We start from the raw sequence: 19,481 nt of genomic DNA on the forward strand, positions 1-19,481 counted from the left end.
CAATCCCACCCAAGCCCTATCCCCAAACCTCATGTATTTACCCTGCTAAACCCCTAACACAAGGGGCAATTTAGCATGGCCAATCAACCGTTTTGATAGAAATTACCGGTAGTGGTACTTCCATTTATCTGCAGCCTTTGTCCTTTCTAGATCATCTCTCGTCCTTCTAACGTCCATTGAGTACAAGAGCACTCAACCTCTCCTCAGAAGAAAATTCACCCATACCCAGGATCAACCGAGTGAAATTTCATTGCATTGCCTCCAATACCAATATATCATTCTGTAGCAAAGGGGCACAAAACTGTTTACAGTATTCCAGGTGTGGTCTAACCAGTGCCTTATGTAGTTTTAGCAAGATTTCGCTGTTTTTATACTTCATTCCCTTTAAAATAAAGTCCAACATTCCAGTTGCCTTCCCATTTACCTGCTGAACTTGCATGTCTTTTGTGGTCGATGCACGAGGACCCCCAAATCACTCTGTGCTACTGTTTTCTGTAGTCTTTCTCCACTTAAATAATATTCAACTAGCCCTGCATGCATTTTCCTTCAAGCATTTATCTGAATCCCTGTTAAAAGTAACCAGTAAATCAGCTCCTACAACCATTACAAGTATATTCCATACCAACTATTAAATCAGCTTTTAGTTTACTCTCTCCAGCTCATAATAACTTAAAGTTAATACATTAGTGTCACAAGTGGGCTTACATTAATTAACACTTACTGTGAAAATCCCCTCGTCACCACAATCCAGCATCTGCTCAGTACACTGAGGGAGAATTGAGCAGGGTCAACACACCTAACCAGCATGTCTTTCGGACAGTGGGACCAAATCAGAGCACCCAGAGGAAACCCATGCAGATGGAGGGAGAATGGGCAGACTCCACACAGATTGTGACCCAAGTCGGGAATCAAACCCAGGTTCCTGGCACTGTGAGGAAGCAGTGCTAACCACTGTGCCACTGTTATTTTTCCATGTTGCTTCTGGTTCTATTGCCCTTAACCTGAAATATGTGTCCTCTGATTGCCGCTTGATTGCCATCTGTAATTTTGAAGAGAATTTCTCCTTACTCTCTCAGCCAAACCCAGTATGATTTTGAACATCTTTATTGCATTTGCTCTTAACCTTTTCCAGCTCACTCGAATGATCCCCATTCTCCAGTCTCTCCACACTACCAAAGTTCCTAATCACTGGTTCCGCTTGTCTGGATGAGTGCAACTCCAACAGCACTCAAGAAGCTCGACACCAACCGGAGCAAAGCAGCCTGCCTGATTGGCAGCCCATCCACAAACATTCACTCCCTCTACCACTGATGCCCAGTGGTAGCCGTGTGTGCTATCTACAGGATGCACAGTGGCAACTCACCCCCGTGGCTCCTTCGACAGCATATTCCAAATGCATGACCACTACCATCTAGAAGGACAAGGGCAGCAGACACATGGGAACACCACCACTTGGTGTTCCCCTCCACATCACTCAGCATCCTGACTTGGAAATATATCACCGTTCCTTCACTGTCGCTGGGTCAAAATCCTGGAATTTCCTCCCTAACAGCACTGCGGTGTACCTACACTGTATGGAATGCAGCACTTCAAGAAGGCGGCTCACCACCACATTCTGAAGGACAATTAGGGGTGGGGAACAAATGTTGGTTTGGCCTGGTATATGACGGGCCATGAGGTTATAGATTGTGGTTGAATACAATTCTGCTGTTGCTAATGGTCGACAGCACCTCATGGTTGTCCCACCTTTAGTTGCTAGATCTGCTTGAAGTCTATCCCACATAGATGCATCTATGGCAGACAAGTTGGTGAGGATGAAGTCATGTTTTTCCCTCCTTTAGGTTCACTCACCACTTGCCACAGTCGTAGTGTAGCAGCTTTGTCCTTTAGCACCCGATCTATGGTGTTGCTACCAAGCCACTTTTGATGATGGACATGGAAATCCTCCACCAAGAGTACATTCTGTGCCTTTCCCATCCTCAGTGCTTCTTCCGAGTGGTGTTCAACCTGCCTTTGAGACAGGACATGCCCAGGAATGGCGATGGTGGTGTCTGGGATATTATCTGATATGTATGATTCCGAGTGTGTGACCATGTGACTAGTCTGTGAGATAGTTCTCTTCATTTGAATTGGAATTTAAATTCAATCACTAAAATCTGGAATATGCATCACTCCTCGGTAATGCTGACCATTGCAACTGGGTTCAAACCCACCTGGCTCACTTATCATAGAATCCCTACAGTGCAGAAGGAGGCCATTCGGCCCATCAAGTCTGCACCGACCACAATCTCACCCAGGCCCTATTCCCGTAACCCCACATTTTTTCCCTGCTAACACTCCTGAAACTAGGGTCAATCTAGCACGGCCAATCAACCTAAATCCGTACATCTTTGGACTGTGGGAGGAAACCGGAGCACCCGGAGGAAACCCATGCAGACACGGGGAGAATGTACAAATTCCACACAGACAGTGACCCAAGGCCGGGAATTGAATCCGGGTTCCTGGTGCTGTGAGGCAGCAGTGCTGACCACTGTGCCACTGTTCCTTTAGGGAAGGAAATCTGCCTTCCTTCCCTGGTCTGGCCTACACGTGACTCCAGACCCACAGCAATATGGTTGATTTTTAACTGCGCTCTTAGCAACCCACTCAGCTCAATGGGCAGTTAGGGGTGGGTAACAAGTGCTGGCAATGCCAAGCAATGCTCATACCCCATGACAGAATAAAGAGGCAAATGAGGCTGAATTTGGATTATGTCCCAACCAACAAAATGCAGTTTTTGAACATTCTGATCAAGCAAAGGATCTGTTTATTTTTTCAAACGGCATGTCACCTTCAAATGTGTGTTTGCATCAAAGCCGAGGTCTCACTGCTCCTGCATTCCTTATTAAAAACTCTATCATGTGATATATATATCTATATCGTCTCTCCACAAGCTCGTCCAATGTGTCATTTTTGGATGAAGATCCGCATCATTGAGTTCTTCTTTTGTGTTGGTTTCGGAACCAGCACAGATCTCCTTCCCATGGGGCTTGGTTTAATGAAAGGGAAGTGACCCGCTCATGTATTCCCCAGGAGTTATTTTAAACAGGAAGCGACACATTGGTGGTCAACACACCCTATTTCGACCACATTGCTTTCAATGTAATCATAGCTCCCTACAATGCAGAAGGAGACCATTTGGCCCATCAAGTCTGCATCAACTCTGTGACAGAACAAAGAACAAAGAACAATACACTACAGGAACAGGCCCTTTGGCCCTCCAAGCCTGCGCCACTCATGTGCCCACTAGACCATTTGTTTGTATCCCTCTATTCCCAGTCTGTTCATGTGGCTATCTAGATAAGTCTCAAACGATCCCAGCGTGTCCGCCTCAATCACCTTGCTTGGAAGTGCATTCCAGGCCCCCACCACCCTCTGTGTAAAATACGTCCCCCTGACATCTGTGTTGAACCTTGCCCCCCTCACCTTGAACCCGTGACCCCTTGTGTTCGTCACCTCCAACCTGTGAAAAAGCTTCCCACTGTTCACTCTACCGATAGAAACATAGAAAAACTACAGCACAAAACAGGCCCTTCGGCCCCACAAGTTGTGCCGAACATATCCCTACCTTTTAGGCCTACCTATAACCCTCCATCCTATTAAGTCCCATGTACTCATCCAGGAGTCTCTTTAAAGACCCTATTGAGTTTGCCTCCACCACCACTGATGGCAGCCGATTCCACTTGCCCACCACCCTCTGTGTGAAAAATTTTACCCGAACATTTCCCCTGTACCTATCCCCAGCACCTTAAACCTGTGTCCTCTCGTGGCAGCCATTTCCACCCTGGGAAAAAGCCTCTGAGACTCCACCCGATCTATGCCTCTCAATATCGTATATACCTTTATTAGGTCTCCTCTCATCCTACATCTCTCCAAGGAGAAAAGACCGAGCTCCCTCAGCCTATCCTCATAAGGCATGCCACTCAATCCAGGCAACATCCTTGTAAATCTCCTCTGCATCCTTTCAATCTTTTCCACATCCTTCCTGTAATGAGGCGACCAGAACTGAGCACAGTACTCCAAGTGGGGTCTGACGAGGGTCTTATATAGCTGCATTATTATCCCCGGACTCCTAAACTCAATCCCTCAATTGATAAAGGCCAGCACACCATACGCCTTCTTAACCATCTCCTCCACCTGCGGGGCCGATTTTAGAGTCCTATGGACCCGGACCCCAAGGTCCTTCTGATCCTCTACAGTGCTAAGAGTCTTTCCCTTTATATTGTACTCCTTCATCCCATTTGACCTGCCAAAATGGACCACTACGCATTTATCTGGGTTGAAGTCCATCTGCCACTTCTCCGCCCAGCCTTGCATCCTATCTATGTCCCTCTGTAACTTCTGACATCCCTCCAGACTATCCACAACCCCACCAACCTTTGTGTCGTCGGCAAACTTACCAACCCATCCCTCCACTTCCTCATCCAGGTCATTTATGAAAATGACAAACAGCAAGGGTCCCAGAACAGGTCCCTGGGGCACACCACTGGTGACTGACCTCCATTTAGAAAAAGACCCATCTATACCCACTCTCTGCCTCCTTTAGACAAGCCAGTTCTGGATCCACAGGGCAGCAGCCCCTTGGATCCCATGCCCTCTCACCTTTTCTAGAAGCCTTGCATGGGGGACCTTATCGAACGCCTTGCTAAAATCCATATAAACCACATCTACCGCTTTCCCTTCGTCAATGTGTTTAGTCACATTTTCTAAGAACTCCACCAGGCTCATAAGGCACGATCTGCCTTTGACAAAGCCATGCCGAGTATTCTTGAGCATACTAAACCTCTCTAAATGCTCATAAATCTTGTCCCTCAGGATCTTCTCCATCAGCTTACCAACCACTGAGGTTAGACTCACCGGTCAGTAATTTCCTGGGCTATCCCTATTCCCCTTCTTGAAAATAGGAACCGCATCCGCAATCCTCCAACCCTCCATCTCTCCCGTCTCCATCGACGACACAAAGATCATTGCCAGAGGCTCTGCAATCTCTTCCCTCGCCTCCCACAGTAACCTGGGGTACATCCCATCCAGACCTGGCGACTTATCTATCTTGATGCCATTCAAAGATTCCAGCACAACCTCTTTGTTAAAGTCCACATACGCAATCTTTTCAGTCCACCGCAAGCCCGCAGTACATCCACCCAGGTCCTTCTCCTCTGTGAAAACCGAGGCAAAATACTCATTAAGCACCTCTGCCATTTCTACTGGTTCTGTACAGATTTTCCCGCCTTCATCTTTTATAGGCCCTATTCCTTCACGTCTCATCCTTTCACTCTTCACATATTTATAGAACGCCTTAGGGTTTTCCTTAATCCTACCTGACAAGGCCTTCTCCTGACCCCTTCTGGCTCTCCTAATTTCCTTCTTTAGTCCCTTCCTACAAGCCGTATACTCATCTAGATCCCTATCTTTGCCAAGCTCTCTGAACCTTTTGTACGCTTTCCTTTTCTTCTCGACTCGGTCCCGCACAGCTTTCACGCACCACGGTACCATTAACCTACCAACTCCTCCCCGTCTGCTCGGAACATTGTCCTGTAGAGCTCTAGACAGACATTCCTTGAAAAACTGCCACCTCGCTTCAGTACATTTCCCCGAGAATACCTTCTTCCAATTTACTCCTCTAATTTGCTGCCTTATGTCTTCATATTTCCCCTTACTCCATATAAACACTTTCCTAGCTTGCCTGATCCTCTCTTTTTCCAATGCAAGCATAAAGGAGATAGAGTTATGATCGCTATCCCCAAGATGCTCTCCCACTGAGAGATCTGACACCTGTCCAGGTTCATTGGTCAGTATCAGATCAAGTACAGCCTCTCCTCTTGTAGGCTTGTCCACATGCTGTGTCAGGAAACCCCCCTGAACACAACTAATGAACTCCTCCCCATCCAATCCCCTTACCCTAGGGATATTCCAATCTATGTTTGGGAAATTAAAGTCTCCCATCACAACTCTGCTATTATTGCAACTCTCCAGGATCTGTTTCCCTATCTGCTCCTCCACCTTCCTGTTACTATTGGGCGGCCTATAGAAAACTCCCAGCAAAGCGATCGACCTCTTCCCACTCCGAACTTCCACCCACAGAGACTCTGTAGACAATCCCTCCACAGCATAAACCTTCTCTACAGCTGTGACACTATCCCTGATCAGCAGTGCCACTCCACCCCCTCTCTTGCCTCCCTCCCTGTCCTTCCTGAAACATATGAATCCCGGCACCTGGAGTATCCAGTCCTGTCCCTGAGACATCCAAGTGTCCGTAATGGCCACCACATCACACTTCCAGGCATCGATCCACGCTCTGGGCTTATCCCCTTTTTTCACTATACTCCTGGCATTGAAGTAAACACATCTCAATCCTTTGGTCTGAGCTCTCCCCTTCTTTATCCCCCATCCATCCTCCCTCTTGCACTGTCTATAACCCTTCTCTGTTTGCTATCTATGCCCTTCATAATTTTATACACCTCTATTAGGTCGCCCCTCATCCTCTGTCTTTCCAGGGAGAACAACCCCAGTTTACCCAATCTCTCCTCATAGCTAAGACCCTCCATACCAGGCAACATCCTGGTAAACCTTCTCTGTACTCTCTCCAAAGCCTCCACGTCCTTCTGGTAGTGTGGTGACCAGAACTGGACGCAGTATTCCAAATGTGGCCTCACCATTGTTCTATACAGCTGCAACATCATATGCCAACTTTTATATTCTATGCCCCATCCAATAAAGGCAAGCATGCCATATGCCTTCTTGACCACCCTCTCCACCTGTGCTGCCACCTTTAAGGATCTGTGGACTTGTACACCCAGGTCCCTCTGTGTGCCTATACTCCTGATGGTTCTGCCATTTATTGTATAGCTCCCCTTTACACTCGATCTACCGAAATGCATCACTTCGCATTTGTCTGGATTAAATTCCATCTGCCATTTCTCCGCCCAATGTTCCAGCCTATCTATATCCTGCTCAATTCTCTGACAATGTTCATTACTATCCGCAACTCCAGCAATCTTTGTGTCGTCCACAAACTTACTGATCACACCAACTACATCTTCCTTCAAATCATTTATATATATCACAAACAGCAGAGGTCCCAGTACAGAGCCCTGCAGAACACCAGAATATCTTAACCAGTCCCACCACCCCATCCTATCGCCGTAACCCCACACATTTACCATGGCTAATCCATGTAAGCTACTCATCTTGGGAAACTAAAGGGCAATTTAGCATGGCCAATCCACCTAACCTGCACATCTTTGGAAACAAAGGGGCTAATTTAGCATGGCCAATCCACCTAACCTGCACATCTTTGGACTGTGGTAAGAAACTGGAGAACCCGGAGGAAACCCACAGGGAGAACATGCAAGCTCCACACAGACAGTCACCTAAAGGCCAGAATTGAAAACTAAGGGGCAATTTAGCATGGCCAATCCACCTAACCGGCATATCTTTGGAGACTAAGGGGCTTTTTTAGCAGGGCCAATCCACCGAACCCGCACATCTTTGGACTGTAGTAGGAATCTGGAGCACCCCGAGGAAACCCACGGGACAATGTGCAAACTCCACTTAAGACAGTCACCCAAGGCCAGAATTGAACCTGGGTCCCTGCTGCTGTGAGGACATTAGTGAACCAGATGGGTTTTTCCGACAATTGACAATGGCTTCATTGTGATCAGCAAACAGCTCAAATTCATTGACAGGCCCAGTGGCAGGATGCAGGGGAGTCGACACTTGCAGTTGTTGCAGAGAATTCAAGTACAAGAAAGTTACAGGGCGCCGAGTTCATAAGAGGATAAGGACCTGTGGCAGCATTTCCCCTTAATTTACATTAAAAATACCAGCCGCTTATTTGAAATGTGATACACACTTAACCTGCATGCTGCTTTCCAGCTAATTGAGAAAATTAACTAATGAGTCTTTCCCTTCAAGAGTGACGGGAACCAGATAGCGGCTGCAACAGCAACTCTTGTGGTACAATTATTGACATCTGCTGGCAATATTGTGGTACGACAGCATACAGCCGCCCAGTTCACAATATTCTCCCAAATGGACGTTTTGCTTTGTAGAAATGCCCAAATAAAGCAGCTACTTGACATTGCATAACACGATACAATATTATTATTCTATACCACTTGACACATTACATACGTATAACTCCTGGGGCGGCACAGTGGTTAGCACTGCTGCCTCACAGTGCCAGGGACCCGGCTTCAATACCCGGCTTGGATCACTGTCTGTGCAGACACCTTCTCCCCTGTGTTTGCGTGGGTTTCCTCCGGGTGCTCCGGTTTCATCACACAGTCCGAAAGGAGTGCTAGTTAGGTGCATTGGCCACGCTAAATTCTCCCTCAGTGTACCTGAACAGGCGGAGGAGTGCAGTGACTAGGGGATTTTCACAGTAACTTCATTTCAGTATTAATGTAAGCCAACTTGCAACACTAATAAATAAAATTTAATTTATTCTTGAAATTTATATTCAAGAGATTGATGAATGGCCTGCCCTATATTTGATTCCAGTCGCACATTCAATGGTTGCCTCTCAATGCCCTCTGGACACCATGGATGGGTAGTAAATACAGTTTTGTCTACAAGTATGCACCATCAAAAGTCCTCTATACATTCTAATGAGCAATGGATATGTTAACCTCTAACCTTAAAATGAATCTAAGTGGCATTGAAGTGTAAATGCAATAATTAGAATTATAATTATATTTTCAGTCTTAACCACTTGCTTGAATTAACTTAGTGTGGACCATAGTGAATTGGACAATTGGGTGATATGATTTCCTGTCAACTATAATTCTACGACGTGGAAAATCTAATCTTGATATCTTAGATCTGATGTCAGAAAAGGGTGCTTGATCCGGCACTTACTGAGGGTGTGTTGGCAATTACTCAGTTGCATAACAACGTGACAAGAAAAGTGTTACAGGAAATAAACATTACACTCAAATGAAACGAGCACTAATTGGAACACTTTTAATATATTCCACATCAAACCTTTAGCAGAAAAAGTGAAAAAAATCTCTCCAGTCACAGAAGCGGGATGCACAATTTCCTCTTAACACGTGGAATATTTTAACACATTCACAAAATAATCATTTACTGCTATAATATCGCAACATTTATTCCAGTAAACCAACTTCCTGGTGTAAATCTGTTGAGGCTTGGTAGCTACGTACATAAAGAAAGCAATGTAAGGTGCATAGACTGCCGATCCTACACCATTGATCTCATCATGAAGAGACCACAATTATTTAATCTTCTGACAGGAAAGTCTTTATGAATATTTTCCTGGTCATCCCAGGTAATTGAGAAAAATCCTGGAATAAGCGTTCAAATCGATTTCTTCACAATGCAACCCGTTCTGCTGCCTTACATGATTGACATCCAATGCCGTTCCCAAATAAACATGTAATTACATTCACCCATTCATTTTACAAGCAGGTCATCCACACCATTACTGACTATTCATGTCAAATGCCGGTACCGAACTGCACTTTTTTTGTTAACATGCAACGGGATCTATTTTAAGTACGGCCTCTTTGCAAAGGTTATAGATGCATCGTTCATTGATAAAGGCAAAATACTGTGGATGCTGGAATCTGAGACAAAAACAGAAAATGCTGGAAAATCTCAGCAGGTCTGACAGCATCTGCGGAGGGAGAATAAAGCCAACATTTCGAGTCACCCTTTGTCAGACTTGAAGACAAAGAAAATCGGGCAAGATTTATACTATGAGGACAGTAAGAAGTCTCACAACACCAGGTTAAAGTCCGACAGGTTTATTTGGAATCACGAGCTTTCGGAGCGCTGCTCCTTCATTAGATGAGTGATTCCAAATAAATTCCACACTCACCTGATGAAAGAGCGGTGCTCCGAAAACTCGTGATTCCAAATAAACCTGTTGGACTTTAACCTGGTGTTGTGAAACTTATTGTAGCCACCCAGTCCAACGCCCGCATCTCCAAATCTATAATATAAGAGTGAGGGGCTTGGGGATGGCTGTAATTGATAGGAATGCCCTAGATGAAAAGACAGGGAATGTAAATGGTGATAAAGGCTGAGAATGGTGCTAATAGCGTCCATTAAGAGATCGGAATGTGTAAAAAAACAGAACAAAGGTGCAGAGTGTCAAAGGACAACCTAAGGAATGTGACAGTTAGCCGTATTGGGGTAGGGGTGGGAAACAAGATGGAAAATGAGATTTTAGAAGTGGAAAGATAAAAGTACGGCATGGTGGCAAAGTGATTAGCACTGCTGCCTCACAGCGCCAGGGACCCACGTCCAATTCTAGCCTCGGGTCACTGTCTGTGTGGAGTGCGTGGGTTGCCTCTGGGTGCTCTGGTTTCCTCCCACAGTCCAAAGATGTACAGGTTAGGTTGATTGGCCATTCTAAATTGAATCTAATGTCAGGGGGATTAGCAGGGAAAATATATGGGATTACAGGATAGGGACTGGGTGGAATTGCGGTTGGTGCAGACTCGATGGGCCAAATGGTCTCCTGTTCTGTAGAGATTCTATGATAAAGTAATAAAAATGGATGAATAAGATGACAGGAGGAAATAAAATAGAACAAATGGAAACGGGGTGAAAGTGGAGGAGAGAATTCTCGCTCTGAAGTTGCTGAACTCCATTTATTGATGTTGTTTTGAACGGTGGCGGAACATAGATCCAAAGTTTGGACCAACAAAATAAGCAGCCATTTGTAGATTTCATTTTGATTTATATATTGAAGGGGGCAGATCTATAAGAGGGTCACGAGATAGGGGGTGGGGGGAGAGGGTGGTGGTTGCGGGGTATAGGCAATAAAATTGAGTTAAGGCCATCAGATCAGCTACAATCTAATTGAATGGTGGAGCACGTTCCAGGGCCAAATAGCCTACTCCCAATTTTATTTCTAACATTAGTTTCTTAAATACATTAGCAGCTTTCCCCACTGAATACACAGCCCGACATTAATGACAGCATAAATACAGAAAAAAAAATGCAACACCACTGCTTGACTTTGCAGCTCACAACATGATGTTCAGTGAGCAATTAGGCCACACTTAATTTAAGCTTCTTCAAACGTCTCTGGATCAGAAAATGGTAAATATTCGTCTATAATCAAAACAAAATGGCTCACAAACAAACAAAACTTTCATCTTTGGGCAAAATGCAAGTTTACGATGTAAAGGCAGCAATGTTGGTCACAAGTTCTATGGTGGAGGGTGCGGGTGGGGTTGGAGTGACAGAACTACTCGTTTATTCCAAATGAACTTCCATGCCATTGTTTCTCAGATTGCCAAACTTCTCATACGAACTTTAGACGTCGTAGATTGCATAATCAGACCTTTATGGCAATCAGGATTCTTGGGCTGAAGGTGTAAAAAATGACAGTTAATGCAGGAATGATATTTATCAATCTGCCTCAATGTGTTGCATGCTTATGTCAATATTAACAAAGAGGCGCTTAAAGCTTTACCAAACATTGGCCACTCTGTACTGTAGATATAGAAACATAGAAGATAGGAGTAGGAGGAGGCCATTCGGCCCTTCGAGCCTGCTCCGCCATTCATCACGATCATGGCTGATCATCCAACTCAATAACCTAATCCTGCTTCCTCCCCATAACCTTTGATCCCATTCGCCCCAAGTGCTATATCCAGCCACCTCTTGAATACATTCACTGTTTTGGCATCAACAACTTCCTGTGGTAATGAATTCCACAGGCTCACCACTCTTTGGGTGAAGAAATGTCTCCTTACCTCCGTCCTAAATGGTCTACCCTGAATCCTCAGACTGTGACCCCTGGTTCTGGACTCCCCCACCATTGGGAATATCCTTCCTGCATCTACCCTTTCTAGTCCTGTTAGAATTTTATAAGTTTCTGTGAGATCCCCCTCATTTATCTGAACTCCAGCAAAAACAATCCTAACCTAGTCAATCTCTCCTCATACATCAGTCCCGCCATCCCCGGAAGCAGCCTGGTAAACCTTGTAGTGCGGATGTTAGCTGAAACTCCACCTTTGTTCTATTCATTCATCCCTGCTGCATTGTGCAGTCTCTTGGCTCTACTATAGGCATCAGAGCAAAGCTCCAGAACGTTCACACTACAAACCCCCGAAGTCCATCTGAGGCAGGACAGAAATCACAAACCACGTGGTCCACCATTGTGCTTGGGCTTCACACCGTGGATACCACCCTCTTGAAAATTCAACTTAAGTGGAAAGACCAAATCTCTTGCATGGATGATTGCAGAATCCCCAATCAAATCTCCAATGACTCAGGGTAAACAACATCAAGGAGGTCAGTACTTGCGACATAAGGACACAGTTAAAAAATAATTTGTACTCCCCGCATCTGCTGCTGTCAGTCTTGGGTCTTGTTCTTACATTTTGCTTTCAGAAAGCCTTATCCCCTTCCTGCTATTAACACATTCTGCTATTTTGTTTTCAGATAGTACTGACCTTTACTCTGCTATTAGCACCTGCTTTAGTCTTTAATACTGGCAATAGCACTCCCTTTGTCTTGTGTCCAATTACATCTTGATCACTTAATCTCTCCTGATCTCCAACATATCCTTGGCCTATTTTATTCCACCTGCATCCCCCCTCCAAATTTTTGTAACTGCATATAGCCCACCACATTTCTGTTTCTACTCATTTATGATGAAGAGTCGTAGCAGACCACATTTCATGGGAAAACACCGCGAGCAATGAAGATTGCTTCAACGTGCTTTAAGGACAATCTACGTCAAACTCACAGCATTCGATGTGCCCAGTGGTGAGACAGCTGTAGGATGATATTTCGCTTGCACTCGCCTTCGCTAGAACATTGTTGCATGCCGAGAATGCAATACTTCGATCAAAACAACTTTTAAATTCCAGAGAATATAACCCCACAATGTGTAATGTTTCCTCATAATCAAACCTTTGGAGTCTAGGCATGCTGCATTTCTTCCAAGGCCAATATATCCTTCATAACAATATTCCAGTTAGAGGCAAACATCAGTTGTGTATGATTCCAACTCCCCAGCATGTCTCTCGTGATCGCATTTCTGTACTGGTCCTGGTACCGTATCTCCATGGAGCCCAACACAAGCTGAAGGAACAGAGCCTCATCTTCCAAATAGGCACTCTACAGCTTTCTGGACTCAACATTGAGCTTAATAACTTTAGACCACGAAATCTTTCCATCATTTGGACTCCCGGCACCCACCACTGCCAATCTGGGTCTTGTTCTCATGTTTCACTTTCAGAAAGCTTTATCCCCCTTTCCAGCTATTAACACATTCTGCTATTTTGTTTTACTCCGCTATTAGCACCTGCTTTAGTCTTTAATACTGGCATTAGCGCTCCCTTTGTCTTGTATTCAATTACATCTTGATCATTTAATCTCTCCTGATCTCCAATCTATCCCTGGCCTATTTTATTTCACCTGCACGTCCCTCTCCAAACTTTTTTAAATGCATATAGCCCACCACATTTCTGTTTCTACCCATTTCTGATGGAGTCATGTTAGACTCGAAACAACGTTCCTCACTCCACGGACACTGCCAGACCTATTGACTTTTTCCATCATTCATTGGTCATATTAATGGGATAAGGAATGTGATCTGTTTTGGGGTCTCTATCATTGACTGGACCCATTGGTTCATTGAATGTGGAATAGAAAGCCATGTACCCAAGTTTGCCAATTGCACAAATCTGTGTAATTAGCATCATAAGCAGTGCAGATGGAGGTGCAACATTGCAAAACGATATTAGAAGATTAGACAAATGCGAAAACCTGTATTTCAACACAATTATATGAGAGGTTATTCACTTTGGAATTGAAGATGATAAAACAACACTTTCTAAATAGTGGAAAGTTAGTGTGCCCAAAAAGACTTGAGGTAACAGATACAAAGACAGGATGTTGTCACGAGCAGGCAAAGGGAATAATTAAAGAGGTTAATGGGATGTTTTCATACCTAGAGCACAAGAACATTACAGAACCAGGAACAAAGAACAAAGAAAAGTACAGCACAGGAACAAGTCCTTCGGCCCTCCAACCCCTTGCTGATCATGATGCCCCAACTAAACTTAAAGAAAACCTTCTGCCCTTACTCGGTCTGTATCCCTCTATTCCCTCCCTATTCATGTACCCATCCGGATGCCTCTTAAATGTTGCTAATGTGTCTGCTTCCACTACCATCTCTGGCAGTGCATTCCAGGCACCCACCACTCTCTGTATGAAAAACATTCCCCGCACATCTCCCTTAAACTTTCTCCTCTCATCTTGAACCTGTGCCCCCTTGTAATTGATACTTCCACCCTGGGAAAATAGCCTCTGACTATCCACCCTGTCTACGCCTCTCATAATTTTGTAGACCTTTATCATGTCTCCCCTCAGCCTCCGTCTTTCCAGTGAAAAGAATCCTAGTGCACTCAACCTCTCCTCATAGCCAATACCCTCGGGAACAGGAAGCATCCTGGTGAACCTTCCTTTGAACTCTCTCCAAAGCTTCAACGTCCTTCTGGTAATTAGCACTGCTGCCTCACAGTGCCAGGGTTCGATTCCCGGCTTGGGTCACTGGAGTGTGCACATTCTCCCCGTGTCTGCATGGGTTTCCTCCAGGTGCTCGGTTTCCTCCCACAGTCTGAAAGACCTGCTGGTGAGATGCAATGACCCGAATAGGTGCCGGAGTGTGGCGACTAGGAGAATTTCACAGTAACTTCATTGCAGCATTAATGTAGCCTTACTTGTGACTAATAAATAAACTGTACTTTTACTTTAACTTTAGTGTGACAATACTGCAAATGCGGCCTAACCAAAGTTTTATACAGTTAGTTAGGAGATAGAAATTATGTTTTACCAATACACAACCCCGGTACAACTGCAACTGGAGCAGGTCAAGGCACCACACCTCAGGGAGATATATTGACCTTGGAGGGAATGCAGCCTAACTAAAGCTTCAGGATAAAATTACCAGGAAACAGCACAGAAACTACGGTTATAATCCATGCAACTGAAAAGGTTTGATTGAAGTCAAAATATTAAAAAGGAACCGATAGGGTAAGGGGAGGGAAACTATTGTCGCTGGTTCGGGAGCCAGAACTAGTAGGCATAGTCTGGAAAAGATAACCAGATCATGAAGGAATAAAACTACAGCTCAGTTCTTCAGGGAATGGGTGGCAGACTGGTGAGCACTGCTGCCTCACAGCAGCAGGTACCCGCGTTCGATTCCTGGCTTGGGTCATTCTCTGTGTGGAGTCTGCATGTTCTCCCCGTGTCTGCGTGGGTTTCCTCCAGATGCTCCGGTTTCTTCTCACAGCCTAAAAGACGTGCTGGTTAAGTGCATTGGCTAAATTCTCCCTCGGTGTACCCGAACAGGTGCCAGAGTGTGAGGACTAGGGGATTTTCCTAGTAACTTAATTGCAGTGTTAATGTAAGCCTACTTGTGATTCTAATAAATAAACTTTAATAAGGAGCAGAACTAGGCCACTCGGCCCATCGAGTCTGCTCCAGTAGTAGAACATTTCAGCAACTGACGTTCGATTTATTGTTAATTTTGAAATTGACATTTGTCAATGTTTTGTGAGCCAGATGTATTAAGGGACATGGATCAAAGGAGTTATCTCTCAAATTAGCAACTCAGTCAGGAAAACTAGGAGGTTCGAGCGGCTGAAAAGCTTTCTCGCGTTCCTATGTCCCACAGTCAACCCTGAACACTACTTTCTTTCCGATTGTAGGAATTGATATCCCTAAAATAGCCATCAACCGGTTTTATTTCTATATTTCTGTCAAGGGATAGAGGGGGGAAGACAGGATCAGGATATTGGGTTGGATGATCAGCCATGATCAAAATGAATGGCAGAGCAGGCTCGAAGGGCCCCTGATTCTATTTCCTATGTTCCTAAAACAGTATTAATTTACAGATAACTGTTTTTTCATAGACATCATCATAGAAACCTTACAGTGCAGAAGGAGGCCATTTGGCCCATCGAGTCTGCATTGACAACAATCCCACCTCGGCCCTATCCCCCTAACCCCACATATTTACCCAGTAATCCCTCTAATCTATGCATCCCAGGACACTAAGGGACAATTTACCATGGCCAATCAACCTAACCCGCACGTCTTTGGACTGTGGGAGGAAATCAGAGCATCCGGAGGAAACCCACGCAGACACGGGGAGAATGTGCGGACTCCGCACAGACAGTGACCCAAGCTGGGAATCGAACCCAGATCCCTAGAGCTGTGAGGCAGCAGTGCTAACCGCTGTGCCGCGGTGCCACACTTAGCTGTCAGAAACGATCAAGCGAGCTCATACCTTTACCAGACATGCCACGACACCAAAGGCAATGAGGAAGACGATGAGAATGCATTTTCCAACAAGAAGACCAGCAACTGGAGGCGGAACAGATTCATTTACACAAACCTGACCTGAAAGGAAATCGTACTGTAAGTACGGGTCACTATTGATTCTACGGGAAAACCCTCAACACATTTCCGTTCATGCCGACTCTCAGTTAAATGCTTGCTGAGGGGCATGTACCATTCCATCAGCTGCTCTCTTCAAAATGGTGGACCCGCCATCAGTAACAGTAGACCAAACATTATGCCATTTGGGGACGATTGGATTGGAATACGACGTGTTCCCACTTGCCATATCTAATGGCACAGTGGTTAGCACTGCTACCTCACGACACCAGGGACCGGGTTCGATTCCCGCCTAGGATCACTGTCTATGTGGAGTTCGCGTGTTCTCCCCGTGTCTACGTGGGTTTCCTCCCACAGTCCAAAAGAAGTGCTGGTTCGGTGCAGTGGCCATGCTAAATTCTCCCACAGTGTACCCGAGGGTATGGTGGCACACTGGTTCAATTCCGGCCTCGGGTCACTGTCTGTGTGGAGTCTGCACATTCTCCCCGTGTCTGCGTGGGTTTCCTCTGGGTGCTCCAGTTTCCTCCCACATTCATGTATGACGTGCAGTTTAGGTGGATTAGCCATTCTAAATTGCCCCTGAGTGTCCCAAGATGTGTAGGTCAGGGAGAATTAGTGGGGTAAATGTGGGGTTACAGGAATAGGGCATAGGTAAGATGCTCTGTCGGAGAGTCAGAGCAGACTCGATAGACCGAATGGCCACCCTCTGGGTTCTCTGGTTCTAACAGGCGCCAGAGTGTGGCGACTCGGAAATTTTCACAGTAACTTCATTGCAGTGTTAATGGAAGCCTACTTGTGACACTGATAAATAAACTTAATCTTATTTCCAAATCAAAAAGAGGATTAGATGGAAAAATTCTGCTGTCCCTCTGCCTGGCATCAATAGATAGCCTGAGAGAAGCAAACACAGCAAAATGGGACAGCACATGCCCTGAGCTCCTTCAACAAGGAAGGAGCTTCCCTCCCAGCAAGCGCAACTCCCCGTCCCAGTTTTTCAAACTCTTGTGATTCAAACCACTCAACATCTAAATGCTGGGGAGGGTTTGGCATCGTGGTAATGCCACGGGGCGAATTTAAATTTGATTAATACAATTTGGAATGGCAGCCATGACAGTAGTAACTTAATATGATATCATAAGTCCCTTCAGAGAAGGAAATCTGCTACCCCAACCTGGCTTGGCCTACACGCCATTTCAGTAATGGGGTCGACGCTGAAATTGCCTAGTTTTGGACAGTCAGACGTTTTTTCCCAGCATGGAAGTGTCAATTACAAGGGGGCATTAGGATTGTTTTCACTGGAAAGACAGAGGCTGAGGGGAGACCTGACAGAGGTCTACAAATTATGAGGAGCATAGTCAGGGTGGATAGTCAGAGGCTTTTTCCCAGGATGGAAGTGTCAGTTACAAAGGGGACACAGATTCAAGGTGAGAGGGGGAAAGTTTAAGGGAGATGTGCGGGCGAAGATTTTTCACGCAGAGAATGATGGGTGTCTGGAACGCGCTGTCAGAGGAGGTGGTGGAAGCAGACACATTAGCAACATTTAAGAGACATCTGGATGGGCACATGAATGGGGAGGGAATGGAGGGATTTAGTCCGAGTAAGGGCAGAAGACTTTTTTTTAGTTTTGTTAAGACATCATGATGGGCACGGGCTTGGAGGGCTGAAGGGCCTGTTCCTGGACTGTATTTTCCTTTGTTCTTGTTCAAGGGCAATGAGGTATGGGCAAAAATAAGCTGGGCCACTTCTCATGAAAGAGTAAATATGTAAAGATGAAATTAGATCTAAACCGACTCAATGAGAGGGATTCAGTTCTATGATTGCGCTAGGGGGCTTTGTGGGGTAGTACATGGCCCAAAAGCTCCGGGTTCAAGGACTTGCTGGTCAAGTGTTCAAAGCACCGTTAAACAGTTGAGCATCAACCGGCACATTCTTCCAACACACACACACCAATGGCAAGAGCGAGAGAGAGGTTCCTGCTCAGCCATGTGATGGTGATCTGTAGCTCCAGACTACAATAAGCCGGAGTCCCTGACTGAACATACCATCGCTGTTGTTGTGCCAAGCAAAATTTAACTCAAAACCAAGTTGCATTGCACTTGAGGCTTCAGCTCACTCAGCTCCATGTCTCCGGAGGTGGATAGCAAGTTGCTCTAACCACCCCAGGGTAAATCATTAATGTCAATTGTAAAGGCACTTCAACTGCTTGTATTGCCTATATTTCTCATTCTTGCATCTTTTCTGTTCACCAGCGGGAGAAAGAAAATAATGTTCAATTGCAAAGTTAAATCTAAACCTGAAAAATAACGTGCATTAGTGAATTAATCCAAACTTGGCTTCTTCAGTTGAAGTTAAACCATTAAAAAAATAATTTCATAGAATTATAGCAATTTACAGGGCAGAAGGAGGCCATTCAGCCCATTGCGGTTCGCATCAGCCAGCATGCATGCATAGAAACCATAGAAACCCTACAGTGCAGAAAGAGGCCATTCGGCCCATCGAGTCTGCACCGACAACAATCCCACCCAGGCCCTATCCCGGTATCCCTACATGCATCCAGGATAACCCCACTTTTCAGTTCTTGATACTCAGTATTAGGAGACATTAGAAGTACACATCAAGATGCTTTCCAAATGTATACCTGCGGCACAGGAGGGGGTCATCTGGCCATTCGGTTCCCATAGAGTAATCCAGGCAACCCCATCCCTATGCAAATTCATTTTCTTCAAGTTCTTATCAAATTTCCAATTGAAATCATTCGTCGTCTCTGCTTTCACTGCCATGAGAGGCAGCGAGTTTGAGGCCATTATTACGAGGCGGCACGGTGGCATAGTGGTTAGCACTGCTGCCTCACAACGCCAGGGACCTGGGTTCATTTCAGGCCTCGGGTCACCGTCTGTGTGGAGTTTGCATGTTCTCCCCGTGTCTGCGTGGGTTTCCTCCGGGTGCTCCGGTTTCCTCCCACAGTCCAAAGATGTGCGGGTTAGGTTGATTGGCCATGTTAAATTGACCCTAGTGTTAGGGGATTAGCAGGGTAAATATGTGGAGTT

The 19,481-nt window shown here is 45.4% G+C and overlaps 1 protein-coding gene across 1 annotated transcript in view; it reads right to left on the bottom strand.

Annotated features, from left to right (window-relative positions):
* LOC144497639 (uncharacterized) overlaps window positions 1–19,481 on the bottom strand; it is a 36,346-nt gene that overhangs the window by 7,306 nt on the left and 9,559 nt on the right. The window contains exons 3-4 of the mRNA XM_078219082.1: window positions 16,325–16,437; window positions 11,331–11,384 (exon numbers count right to left, since the gene is read on the bottom strand). Coding sequence (XP_078075208.1) covers window positions 11,331–11,384; window positions 16,325–16,437 — 167 coding nt within the window. The remainder of the gene's footprint in view (window positions 1–11,330; window positions 11,385–16,324; window positions 16,438–19,481) is intronic.

Source organism: Mustelus asterias, chromosome 8 (genome assembly GCF_964213995.1).
Source record: "Mustelus asterias chromosome 8, sMusAst1.hap1.1, whole genome shotgun sequence".
In the NCBI taxonomy this organism is placed as follows: Eukaryota; Metazoa; Chordata; class Chondrichthyes; order Carcharhiniformes; family Triakidae; genus Mustelus; species Mustelus asterias.